The following is a 14,061-nucleotide window of genomic DNA, read 5'->3' as shown; positions in this document are numbered from 1 at the left end:
CATCTAAGTCATGAAAAACAAATATGTCATACATGTGTTGCCAGTCCCCTCTCAGCATTTTTCTTAACACAGAGTTCCAGGTAGATCCTATTAAGCAATTGGATTTGTCATGTGAGGGGAAGCCTGGTTGCCATTCTGGCTGTCAACCAAGGCAATTAAGTCTAATCTAAAATGGGCATCCAGGTTTGCAGAGGCTCATGGAAGGAACACTTAGCTGGCAGGAGAGAATTTCAGTTCCTTCCTCCTTAGAGGCCACGGGATGCTCATTTCCCATGAACTGTGGGAGACTGAGCAAGTGCTCGCTGTCCCAGCCTACTTTACAGAGTGGAGGGTCATTTCCTGACTCCCTACTCTTCACTTCTGAACCAGATTGAAAGGAGAGATGCAGTGAAGGCTTAGGAAGCCTGTGACTGACCAAGAAACAGATCTGTTTGAACTGAGGGAGTAGAAGGAGGAATTTGTTGCTCCATGACATTGGGATGTTTTTCTTCTCCCTGCAAACATATAGAGGCTAAAAGAGGACTTTGATTTTCATAAGGGTTGAACAGCAGTAAAGTCGAGAAAACATATGGGGGGGGGGGGGAGCAAATGTAGGCCTTATTATAATTGACAATGTATTATCTTCTTTTCTGCTGAGCATTTATTATTCAAGACTGTATCCTTCAGAAACGAGGCAATAAAATCCACTATAACAGTTTTTTTTTCCACTACATTTAGTTTCTCACTTCCAACTCAGGAATAAAATGGAGGGTCATAAGTGATAGGACATATAACTCAGAAACCTAAGAGAGAAGTATGGAACGGTAGTAAAAACTAAATCTGGTGGCTGATGTGCCTGCAAAGTTTTGACCTCTATGCTAAATATTTAAAAGGAAAAATTATTGTCTATCCTAAAAGGAAATAATGTTCTGAAGTTACTCTGCTATAATCATTGCTTGCCTTACTGGCATCTAAAGTGAGCAACTTTCTTCACTTGATGATGTAACTTTTTTATGTCTGAAATATATACTTAAATACTATTTAATTACCCTATTCTTTAAAACATTTGAATAATAACTTGTCTTCACATTGGCTACCAGTGACTCAAAATATTCAAGCATGTCAAACCTAAACACCCTGTCTTTAGAACTTATTTGAAGCATATGGAAGAAAAGCAGTATATATAGGACTTCAAATCATTGTTTTGTTTTTTTTTTTATTAGTGGATACTTAATTTTCCCTTTGGGCTTCTCTACTTCCTTATATTTCAATCTGGGGCATAGTTATTTTCAAATGAATATATTAGTTCCATGGTGGTACCATTTAATTAACATGTAAACCAAATTTTAAGAGCTCTACTTCTTCCTCAAGAGATTCCACAGATGCCTAATTGTGGATTCAGTACAAATAGGGGGCATGTAAGGTGCCTAGCACGTAGCAGTGGCAATGGGGGTCCAGTACTGAACCTGAACTCCCATCCATCCAGCCTTGAAATCTGGCCTTGACAATGACAAAAAGGGATATGCTTGATAGCAAAGAGGGTTGACTGAATCCAGCCTGAAAAGGCCAGCCTTGTCTCTTCTCTTCCTAACCCATTAGAGCTCAGTCATCCATGAAGGAACTCAAATACTTTCCTTAAGCTATGTAAAGTAATGATTCTATAAGTGAAGTGTTAAAAATAATTATAGATGTTTGCCCTAAATTTCTGCTTCAGGTTTCAAGGGTTGCTGTCATTTCAGCATTGATACGCAAATCATCGTTTACCCTAGGCAAGCCCTACATGATGTCTATCATAGTTCTCCAGAATCCTAATTCTTTTTAGATCATCATGACATACCTTTAGTTCTTTAGTACTTTCAACCCACCAAAGCACTGCCTTTACCAAAAACAAATGGTAAAGAATTTGTAATGCTGTGGGGAAGTTTGTACCTAGATTTGAGTGGGACCCCTGTGTTCTCTGTAGCTGGGGCAAAAGTCTGCTCTTCAAATTTAAAACAGAAAACTGGAGTGACCACAAGCTTTGGCATTCAGGGTCCCCCAAGTGAAGTGCCAGGCTTTGGAGTCAGGGAGACTTGACTTATTTAACCTCTTCCGGCTTCAGGGTCCTCATCTATGATCACCCTTGCCTTAAAGCATTGTGAGAATTATGTGAATTGATGCACCTAACCTGCTAGCACCATGCCTAGCACAGTGTGATGGGAGATAGCTATCGCATTATTGCTAGCACATAGCTTTTTTTGTTTTGTTTTGTTTTTTAAGATACTCACTGAGATAATTTACAACTTCACACCTAACTGGCTGCAAGATGCTAAAAGTCTCCATGGCCCAAAGTAATACCTTTCTTTCAACTGGATTTTTCTTTACTCTTTTGTCAAAGATAATTTACTTGTCCTCCTCCAGTCAGCCCTGAAGATAGTTCTTGGTAATGCTTCTTTATCTATATATACTTTCTCCTTTTTAAAAGTGCCCTAGAAGTATGTCACAAATATATTTTCTTGTATTTTTTCCACTATTTGTGCCATTTAACATTCTTTAGATTCTTCTAGATATTTACAGTTAATAGAATTTTATAACTATAAGACTGTTAAATAATGTTTTGAAGATGAGGTCCCACAACCTCTTTCCCATCATCTAATGCATCTGAGAGTGTTGCTGGCATCCTACCATCCTTCAACTTTATAAATAGTAGCCACACCCCCAGCACTTGTGGCTTTGCTTCTACATTCATATAAAACAAAGCTCAAAAAATAAAAAATAAAATAAATAAAACAAAGCTCATAGATATGACCTTATTTATTTACAAGATGTTTCAACCCTTTTATCTTTTATCATAAGATAAATTTGTTTAGGTGTTTGTTATTTTTTAAAATAACTGAAGACAAGTTATGCTGACCCTGAGATCTGCTTCCTGCGTGTTTCACTGTGGGTTATTAAGTGATTGTCCTTGAGGGTATTACACACGGGCTTTTATTTCCTGCCAGTTGATTGCATCTTCCCTCTGGAGAGTCGTACTTCTAATCTGCAAATGGCATTGTGTGTATTTTTTTTTCCCCTGAGAACTGAGATAACAAAAAGCATCTTTAATTATTAAAATCTTATCACTCATCAGTTTACTGTTTTCAGTAAGAGTCAGAATTACCAAGTAGCTTTCTGTTTGTTTTTACAAAGTCAGCAACACATCTTTTTGAACTCCTTAGATTTTTTGTGGGTTCTCTTTTTCAAAAATGATTTTTCCTCTCTAGATATTGATCAAATAAATGTTTTATATTTTTGCTTTGTTATTTAAGTTAACTCGCACTACACAAAAGCAAACTAACAACCACAGAACCCAATGTGTCTCTGTAATTGACTTATTTTCTGACATACATGGTGTCTCTTTGGACAACTGGGAAATCATGGCACCCCTCCTAGTTTATGCCTTTTTTCTGATGGCATAACCCCTGGTATTTCACCTTTCAACACAGGAGACAGTCATGCTCCCTAACCATTTTTTAAGAATGTATGTCCTACAACTCAGAAACTGCACTACTGGATATTTACCCTAAAGATATACATGTAGTGATCCGAAGGGGCAACTGCATCCCAATGTTCATAGCAGCAATGTCCACAATAGCCAAACTATGGGAAGAGCCCAGATGTCCATCAACAGATGAATAAAGAAGATGTTTTATATATATATGTATATACACACACACACACACACACACACACATACATACACACACACACACAATGGAATATTACTCAGCCACAAAAAATGAAATATTGTCATTTGCAATGACATGGATAGAACTAGAGGATATTATGCTAAGTGAAATAAGTCAATCAGAGGAAGACAATTATCCTATGACCTCAAATTATATGTGGAATTTAAGGAAAAAAACAGAGGATCATAGAGGAAGAGAGGAAAATATAAAACAGGATGAAATCAGAGAGGGAGACAAACCATAAGAGACTCTTAATCATAGGAAACAAACTGAGGGTTGCTGTAGGGGTGGGGAGTGGGGGGATGGGTTAACTGGGGGATTGACATTAAGGAGGGCAGGTCATGTAATGAGTACTGGGTGTTATAAGACTGATGAATCACTGACCTCTAACTCTGAAACCAATAATACATTATATGTTAATTAATTGGATTTAAATAAAAATTTTTAAAAAGACAGTAATAGCATAGTATTAAACCAAGCATGGGTCTTTCTAAGTACAGGACCCTGTGTGACTACACAGGTCACATGCCCATGAATCTGGCCCTGCTGCTAACTCAACTTTACCATTCCATTCATAAAGCCAAGGAATTATATTATATATATTTGTCTCTACTATTTGTTTGTTTCCTTTCCACTGTATAGCTGGATATGTATATGGGTGATGGACATTAAGGAGGGCACGTGATGTAATGAGCACTGGGTGTTATATAAAACTGATGAGTCACTGACATCTGCCTCTGAAACAATTACATTATATGTTAATTGGATTTAAGTAAAATTTTTAAAAAAAGAACGTATATCTTAACATATTCCCTCTCTGGATTCTTTTTTATTCTTAGTGAATAAGTATAACTAAATCTGCCTCTAAATTTTAAATTTTCAACTTCTTTCTCCAAGGGGCAGAGGATGTGGACTCCATATTGGCCAAGCTATGCAGTGTGTATTTATGTTCTCTCCTAGCATGCTTTTCTATTCTATTTAGGCAGAAACATTTGTATTTAAGTCCTCACCTCATTACATGTCCTAAATGTACTCTTATCTTTCAACAGTACAATCCATTCATTTTAAATGCAATCATTTTCCCTCTTTTGTAGGATACTACAGACTATGTTGCCTACGTAGCTAAAGATCCAGTTAATCAACGAGGTATGGAAAGCAACTTCTAGATTTTCTTAAGAGCTGATTTATACCACCTTTAAAAAGTAACAAATAGTTCTTTTCAATATACAGAGTGATGAGGATCACTAGAGTGCTATACAGGGTTCTAGAAATATTATGTGAATTTGAGTTGGAAATAAATAGCCCTGCTAGCAGAATGAAGTAGAAATAAATATACAGTTGGGATTTAAATCCCAGTCGTTTGAGGGATCCTTATACGAAAAGCTTATTATCTATTTGTATAATAAAAAGAGAAGTTGTTTTGGTTATACTGCAGCTGGCTGCCTCATCTCCAGTGGATGAATTAATTACACAGAAGACCCAAGCCAGTGAGATTATTGGCCTGCATTGGTCTCAGCCTTGGTGTGTATGTGTGTGTTTGTGTTCAACACACTTGTGTGTTGAACCTGTGCATTTGTTCAAATAGTCTGGCATGTTACTTTGAGTGTTTGTCTTCTCATTTTTGGATCTTAGTTTAAATGTCACTTCTTCAGAGAGACTTCTTTGACTGATACCACCTCCTATCTCCAGGAGCATATCCCAACCTGCTGCATCATACTTTATTGCTCTTCTTATTAGCACTTAGCCCACATTTTTATTATTTTATTCTCTCATTTGTTGATATGTTTAATGTCTGTCCTTCCTATTGAAAGCTCCCTGAGGGCAGGAACCTGTTTACCTTATTCACTGTTGTTTCCAAAACACCCATCAAAAAGCCAGGCACATAGGTATTGCAACAAAAATAACTATTTTTGTTGAGTGTCTCAATAAATGGAAGGGTAAATTGATTGGATTTCCTATCTCAAGATTTAGCAAGGTTGCCTAAGTAAACTCATCTCCCAGTGAAACTTTGGGATAAAGGCCTGAAGTTTCTTAGGTCATTGGACCTCCTTAGACAGACATGGTTTGTGTTGCTTCTCATCCCTGATTCTGGGACATTCAGACTCCTCTTAGGGATGAGTCTCAGGTTGCTTCTTCTCCTTAACTAGAAACTTATTTGGGCAACAGCTTCTCCACCCCAGGGATAGAGTTTGCCCCAACACATTTATTAGGTACATGTGAAGTAGAATTTGGAAATTCAAAGAGCTATAAAGACATGTAGAGGACAGATAGGATAGAACTGATAAATAAGAGCAAATTAATTAATTAATCTTTGAGCAAATGGGTGGAGAATGCTGTTTACAAAGCAGAGCTTCAGGAAGATTGATTTAGGAATAGGATGGATTCAGAGAGAGCCTTAAGGCAGAGAGATCTGTTTGGAAGCCATTATGATGGTCAAAAAGGAAATGATGAGGACCAGCTGCTAACAAAGGACTTGGGATGTAGTAGATGTTTAGCGAATGCCAAAAGAACATGGTTCTGTGAGATGGAAAAGAAGAAACAGGTGACAAGAACTAAGCAATACTCCATTGAAAGGGACTCACTGTAAACTGTATAATGAAGAATGGATAACCATCAAAGATGAGTAGGAGAGACAGGAACTAGTGAAGGGGAATAAGGGTTTAGGAATGGAAGACAAGAAAAGATACTAGAAAAGAACAACCTCTTTTAATTAAGCCTGTGTTTCCTGAAAGAATAACTGCGTGCTATTTTGGGTAAGGCCTCTGAACAACAAAGCCTTTTAACCTGAAAGGAAAAGGTGAAAGGAAGTACAAATAGATTGGGAAGTCTAGGTGTTTGGTAACTTTGTCATCAGTCACTGAATAGCTCAGGCAGGTCATTGCTCTTCAGTCAACACAGTGGTGAGGAGTTCAAAGATTGATGTCCATTGCTTGCTTGCTTCTCTGGGATAATGGGTCTGCCTTGAAAATAGATGACTTAGAAACATAAGGTAACTTTGCTGGCATCTGGGTGGCTCAGTGTTAAAGCATCTGACTCTTGATTTTAGCTCAGGACATGATCTAAGGGTCATGATCTCAGGGTCTTGAGATCAAGCTCTACCTGGGGGGGGGGGGCATGCTCGGCAGGGATTCTGCTAGAGGTTTCTCTCTCTCTCTCTCTCTCTCTCTGTCTGCCCCTCCCCCTGTGCACTCTTTCTAGAATAAATAAATCTTAAAAAAAATAGGGTAATTTTTTGGATTAAAAAGTTAGCATCTCCTCATCCTTATTGCTCCGTTTCCAGTTTCCTCTTTCCCTTTCTTCTTCTTTTTTTTAAAAAAGATTTTATTTATTCATGAGAGACACACAGAGAGGCAGAGGGAGAAGCAGGCTCCCTGTGAGGAGACCGATGCAGGACTCAATCCCAGAACCCCAGGATCACTACCTGAGCCAAAGGCAGATAGATGCTCAACCACTGAGTCACCACCCAGGCGCCCCTCTTCCTTCCCTTTCTTTTTTCAAAAGAGTTTATTTATTTATTCATGAGAGACACACACAGAGAGAGGCAGAGACATAGGCAGAGAGAGAAGCAGGCTCCATGCTGGGAGCCCGATGTGGGACTTGATCCCAGTACTTCAGGATCACGCCCTGGGCCAAAGGCAGGTGCTCAACCACTAAGCCACCCAGGCGTCCCTCTCCTCCCCTTTCTTATTTACTTGGTTATAGAAACTTCTGTGAGAAGCCATTTTATTGTCATCATAGCCCCGGCTTGCACACCCATCTAGTGTCAAATCCTTTCTCCTCGCCTGAGCCCCTGGACTTTGGTTTGTACACAGAGGTGCTGATACAGCTTTTGAGCCTGCAAATAATTATTAATTCCATACTAATACAGAAGGGGCTGAGCTAATTATTGTGGAAGCAAAATAATTCCTGGCCAATCTGGACTCCTTATTTAGTGGGAGAGAGAAACACACAGAATGTAGGATGTCATGGAAAAGGGTGTTTGAACAGCAGCATGTGGGACATCGCAGGTGCTCCATGAGGATCTATGGGAGAATCGAACACAGGCCCAGGGGAAAGAACCCTGTGATGAGAGCTTAGGGTCATATGTTTGGGTGGTGTGTGAGTGTGTGTGAGGGTGGGGTTGCCAGAGAATAGAAGGAATAGAAGTAGGGGAGCCATGGCAAAAAGATCAGCTAGAAACAAATTGTAGAGGGCTTTGAATGGTGGCCAAAAGGTCATTGGGAGCCATGGAAGATTTTGAGCTTTATAACAACTATTCTGACTTCTGCCATTTTACTGAAATTGCAGAATGATTATTTTTCTGGCATTTGTATCTGTGAAAGTGATACTGGAGCGCAGAAAATAGTCTGGAATTGTAGAGTCCAATTTGGAGGACATCTCATTAGTCCTAGGCAGGAGTGGTACGGTTTAGATTATATTGCGGGGAGGAAGGAAAAGTTTGGACAAATCTGTGAACTAATGGAACTTGGCAACAATTTAGATATGAAGGTTGTTGAAGAAATAGAAACCAGATGTTCCTGAGGACTTAATGTGATATTATATATGATGAAATATCTCAATATGTGTCTCATAGTAAGTATATAATAAATGAAAGCTTATTATTATCATTATTATTACCCTGTGTGATTTGGAATAGTATTGCAATTAAAGAAACAGGGATTATTATACATTGGAAAAAGACAATCCACTAGAGAAACAGGGGAAAGGGGGAATCTACCATCTATTGCGTGCTCACCATATGGCAAGCATTGTGTAATTTCATCCTTACAGCAACTGAGGTTGGTATTAATTTATTCTTTTATTATAAAAGCAAACACTGGCATTGAAAAAAGTGAGATTGTTTTCCTAAGCTCGGCCAGCTAATAAACAAGTGAATCAGCCCCCAGGTCCTCAGCATACCTTTACAAAAGAACATCACAAGGCATGAAGAAACATTTAAAAATTTTGCAAGTTTACTAGCTACCTTGTTAGCAATCAAATTATAAATAGGTAGCACATTTCATCTTCAAATTCCAAATATTGAAGACAGGTAAAATGGGGTTTAAAGTAGTTTATTCTTAACAATGTTGGTAGGAGTGTGGATCCAAATGTTTTGGAAAGCAAGTTGACAATTTGCAGCCAAAGCCTTAAAAAGGTAAATTGAACCAGCAGTTTAACTTCTAATGAAATAATTAGGACATGCACAAAGATTAAGCAATAAAGATCATTGTCATATAATATTTATATAATAGAAAAAATACAATTAATTCAATATTCATAAATAGCAAATTGTATAAATGAATCTATAGAATGTACTACTATGCTTTGATATAAAGCTAGTGTTAGAGGGCAGCCCAAGTGGCTCAGCGGTTTAGCACTGCCTTCGGCCCAGGGTGCGATCCTGGAGTCCCGGAATCGAGTCCCATGTTCAGCTCCCTGCATGGAGAGCCTGCTTCTCCCTCTGCTTCTCCCTCTGCCTCTCTCTCTGTGTGTCTCTCATGAATAAATAAATAAAATCTTAAAAAAAATAAAGCTAGTGCTATAGAAGAATAAATAATGACATGGGGAAAATGTTGACAATGTTATGAAGTGCAAAAAAGTAGATTGTGAAACAACGTGTATAATATGACCCCAGGTAATTTTTTGGAGGTATAGAAAAAATATTGGAAAGAAAAAGATGCCAAAAATATTAATAGCAGTTATCTTTAGGTAGGGAGACTTGCATAATTTTTTTTGGTGCCTTTTTAGTTTTCTAAAACTCCTGCAGTGAATATTTATTATATTTGTAAAAAGAAAATATGTTCTAAATCCTTGAATAAGTAAAGAAAATAGTGAAACCAGAAAGAAGATGTTACAGAATTACCTAGTGAGTTTTGTTCATCTGGGGAAAATGTTTAGCAGGCAGGAGGATATAGGGAGGGGTGTTACTGTTATGGGGGATGGGAGTGTGGGGGTGGGAGAGACAGACAAAGAAACAGGGACCAGGCCTTCAGGTGCAGGTTTGGAAAAACTGCAACTTCATAACCCTAAGAGTAAGCAAGATCACCCAAGGAGGAGCTTGCAAAGAAGAGGGCTGAGGGCCTCAGGGAGTAGAAGAAGTCAGAGGAGACAGCAAAGAGCCAGATGAGTGGGAACGAGGAGGAGAGAAAACCAGGAGATGAGTATCATCTAAGAAGGAGGAAGAGCAAACTTCTAGGGGAGAAAAGTCATCCCAGAATAAGACAGCACAGAATGTCACACACTGAAAAGGAGTTAGGGGGAGTGAAGGTGGAAAAAGCCTTTGAGTGGGGCAGTTAACAGAGCCAGACCTCAGTGATGAGGAAGAGCTTAGCTGACTGAGGAAACCCAGGCTCCATGCTGAGAATCCTGAATGTTCCCACTGTCTCTCATTTGCATGATTCACTTTCTTTTTTTTTTTTTTTTTTCAGCATTAGTCTATTCAAGGCAGGGCAGTTGTCACTTTTTCCCATCTTGGCTAGGACCCTTGAGTGAACTCCTCGTTTTATAAAAGGCCTTTTCTGTAGAAAAGCTAAGTTTCTCTAAGAACATTTTGAGTTTACTTAGTGACTAATACGGCTTGCCCCTGTAATTGCTGTAAATAGGAAATCCATATTCTCTTCACCTCTTATTCCAAATATGTCATCATCCAGGAAAGTTTACAGATTTTCTCTGAGTCTAAGATGTGAAAGAAGGCCCCAGTTTACCTGGGTAGAGGATGGCCATGGTTCTCAGTCTCTGAAGAAAGCTAAAACAAAAGTTTTTTAAAGACTGTAAAAACAATTTCAATTAACCTATTTAGTTATATTTATGGTTATGGTTATGAAATATACGCATGATTGCCCTGGGTTAACTCTGGTCTGACTGGAAGCTTGCTTCTTTGGTCTGGTTTCTTCCTAGGCATGGAGGACTCCTTGCTCAGTACCCCAGCACCATCTGGTGGTTGACCTGAGAAGCTGCACTTTTGAATTTCTAGTTTATTAAAAAACCAAAAACCAAACCTGATCTAAAAAATACCCCTGGTCTATTAAAAATAAATATAAAACTAGTAGGGAAGGGCCCATTATCCTCTAAGAATAGTTCTCAGCCATTTGTTCATGAATATCCAATTAGGAAACCAAATGAAAAAGGCTGAAGAATATGAATCTAAGACTTTAAAAAATCCTCCTTAATATGATACTTGATACCCAAAGGTAGAGTTGTGGGTCTATCTGGCTACAGGTGAAATGAAAAGAACCCATTTTGCATCTGATTCCATCTCAGGCCTCCATGCCGAGTTATCATATCATTGGAAAGTCACATTATTTTTTGGCAATTGGGACTTTCCATATACTTGTCCTTCATTCTTCCCATTAGCTAAAGATTGGTCAGTTCTTGGCCAACCTAGCTGCTTATCCAGACCTTTGGAGATGAGCCTAATACTGGGAAGTGGGCACATTTGTATGTGATTCAGAGCCCATCTGGCCCATGAGCAACCTCAAAAAGACAGTTTTTTACAGAGCAGCATACTATGAGTAGCAACAACAGCACTATGTGTGTTCGCTGAAAGTAGTGAGGCTGCACAGAATATCGCACAGGGTCAACCATTTTGTCCAGTGTCATCCTTTCATGGTGATGGGCACCACTGTTTGTTTTCTATTAATCTTCTCAAAAAAGTAATATGGCATTGATGAGGTTATCCAAAGCAAAGCAGAACATGTTGGTGGCATCAGCCCAAGAACAGGACCAAATCCTCAAAGTATCAGAATCAGAAGAATTGAGACAAGTAAAACCATTTTAGAAGTATGTGAGAAGCGGTAGAGGATGTTTGGTGGATTTGGTGTTTCCTTCCTTCCTGAGAGTACCCACACGCCACAAGAGCCCACATGCCTGTTCCTCAGAAGGTGTAAGCTGCTGTGAAAGAGGGAGGTTAGGATTTCTATAAAGCAATAAGGGACTTCAAACATCACCCGTGCTCTGTCTTGGCAGATAAGGGTAGTTCTGAAAAGTGATTTGTTCGGGATCATGCAGATTGTGGCATAATTGGAATTTGAACTTGAATCTGGATCTTTCCATGGAGTTCTTTTAAGTGTTCTTGTTTTCTCATCCCTTCAAAGGGAGATACATTTTCATTTTCCTTCGGGTGTGTATATGTATGTGCAAATATTTGAATTTCCTGCCTCTCTCATTATCTTCCCTATCTTCAGCTCTAGCCCTCTTCTTGAACGTAAGAAATATTTAAATTTAAAAAATAATTTCCTGTATCCTTTTATGATTTCTGATCTTGACTTTATTTTTAATTGACCCAGAAATTTATGAGATGAAAAACAAAAGAGGGATCCCTGGGTGGCGCAGCGGTTTAGCGCCTGCCTTTGGCCCAGGGCGCGATCCTGGAGGCCCAGGGCGCGATCCTGGAGACCCAGGATCGAATCCCACATTGGGCTCCCAGTGCATGGAGCCTGCTTCTCCCTCTGCCTATGTCTCTGCCTCTCTCTCTCTCTCTCTGTGTGACTATCATAAATAAATTTTTAAAAAAATTTAAAAAATACTTAAAAAAAAAAAAGAAAAACAAAAGAATTCAAGTGAGTTGCCTTTTCTTATCATAAGGTAATACGACTTCTCTTGGCTCAACTGGAGGGCACTTTCCAAGGGCACTTTGTAGGTTTAAGGATATCTCCAAGAGCAAACCAAGCAGTGATTCATACCACTCAATGGCTGGAAGAATCTGCCTCACTAGGGGTCCACTGCAGGTGCCATTTCAATGCAATTGAAGACAACTTCTCACACTAGAATTATTGATGCAATTCAGGAAAATCAATATGGATTTATTCAACACAATTTTTAAAACACCTTCTATGTGTTGGTCATGTGTGAAGCTACTGCAGAGAAAAAGAAAGAGCAATTTAAAATGACAGCCTAAAGATAGATCCATCATTTTTCTTTGGTAGAAAGGATATATATTTATAGACATTCTTAATTAAGTTTTGAAGCTAGAATTAGCTCCTAAGTCTATATTAGGATCCAAGTCACTTCTTTAAAGGGACAACCTTATAAGAGATGGTAATGATAATTCTAGAGGTTTGACACCTTGGCATTGTTTGATTTAATAATTCCTCTCCCACACACAGGCACATACAAACACATGCCTTCTAAAAATTTAATTTAAATCTTTTATTTTATTTTATTTACAGATTTATTTATTTATTTTAGAGAGGGAGCACAAGTAGAAAGGGGAGAGGGAGAGAGAATCCCAAGCAGACTTGAGCTCACCTTGGAGATCGACCTGGGGGCTTGACACGGGGCTTGATCTCATGACCCCAAAATCACGACCTGACGTACTGCACCACCAAGGTGCTCCTTCATCTAAATCCTTTAAATGAAAGTCAAGTTAGTTCTGGAATAAGAATTGTCTGAGATTCCTTGAGATAATTATTAATAGAAGGCTAAGAGAAGAAACACTTGTAGGTTCTACTATTACGTACTGGTATAGGCTTTGCAAATTCTATCAGATGTAAATGAATTGCCTTCTGCTTTAAATAGATATAGAATCCTTTCCAAGAGAATGCAAGTGTGAAATCATGCTTCCAAGTCAGCACAGTTGAATCATGGTATAAAGACAGCTCTTCTCTCTTTAGGTGTCCCTTTTAGTAATGTGTCCTTCTGTTGGTTTCACACACAGTTCCCAAGATACATGAAGCATTCTTGGCATCTACTCTAATTCCCCATGCACTTGCTTAAGCCTTTCTGTTCTTAGAGAATAGCTAACAATTTTTGCAACATTATTGCATATATTTAACTGCTATCAAGCTTTTTCTCATCCCTCCATTCTTCAGGCTACACAAACCAATATATTTTTGAAAAATGTTATTTCTCATGGGACTTATTGCCTCCAAATAAAAATTATCCTCAGGGCTCTTTCTAAGCCATCCTTATGAAACTTCCATTTCAATAAATTGCCATGTTGCAAGGCTCTAAGCAAGACCCCATATCCCACCGAAGCAAGAATGGTATTCCATATGGTGGGAGGTGAATTTATAGTCCCTGAACAGAAGCTCCTGTTTTTATGCAGCAGCAGCAGATTTGCTCATTTGTGGTATTCCATCAGCTGCACCCTTCATAGCTTATTTATTTAAATTACATGTGTAAACTCCCCCCTTCTCAGTAGCTGCTTCTCAGAGAAATTATCTAATAAAAATTTTAATATCTTCTGGTCATGTCATCGTCACAAAATCTTGTTGCCTTTTTTTTTTTAATCTTGTTTTTGATGCTTGATGGAGATAATACTTTAGTAGAATTTTGAAGACAGGGATTACCACACCATCACTACTTTCTAGTGGCAATGACAGGGCAAAGGGGTGTTATAAGCTCCTATCTTCACCAGCAGCTCATCCCTCACTTTGAGGGGAGCAGGGTATGGGGG

General features: G+C 38.7%; 1 protein-coding gene across 2 annotated transcripts in view; it reads left to right on the top strand.

Annotated features, from left to right (window-relative positions):
• Positions 1–14,061, top strand: part of SHC4 (SHC adaptor protein 4) — a 132,016-nt gene that overhangs the window by 83,757 nt on the left and 34,198 nt on the right. For both annotated transcript variants that reach the window (XM_072808380.1, XM_072808381.1), the window contains exon 6: positions 4,781–4,832. In XM_072808380.1, coding sequence (XP_072664481.1) covers positions 4,781–4,832 — 52 coding nt within the window. The remainder of the gene's footprint in view (positions 1–4,780; positions 4,833–14,061) is intronic.

This window comes from Canis lupus, chromosome 32 (genome assembly GCF_048164855.1).
Source record: "Canis lupus baileyi chromosome 32, mCanLup2.hap1, whole genome shotgun sequence".
Taxonomy (NCBI): domain Eukaryota; kingdom Metazoa; phylum Chordata; class Mammalia; order Carnivora; family Canidae; genus Canis; species Canis lupus.
The sequence above is the reverse complement of the archived record's forward strand: the minus strand, read 5'-3'. Positions and strand labels throughout refer to the sequence as shown.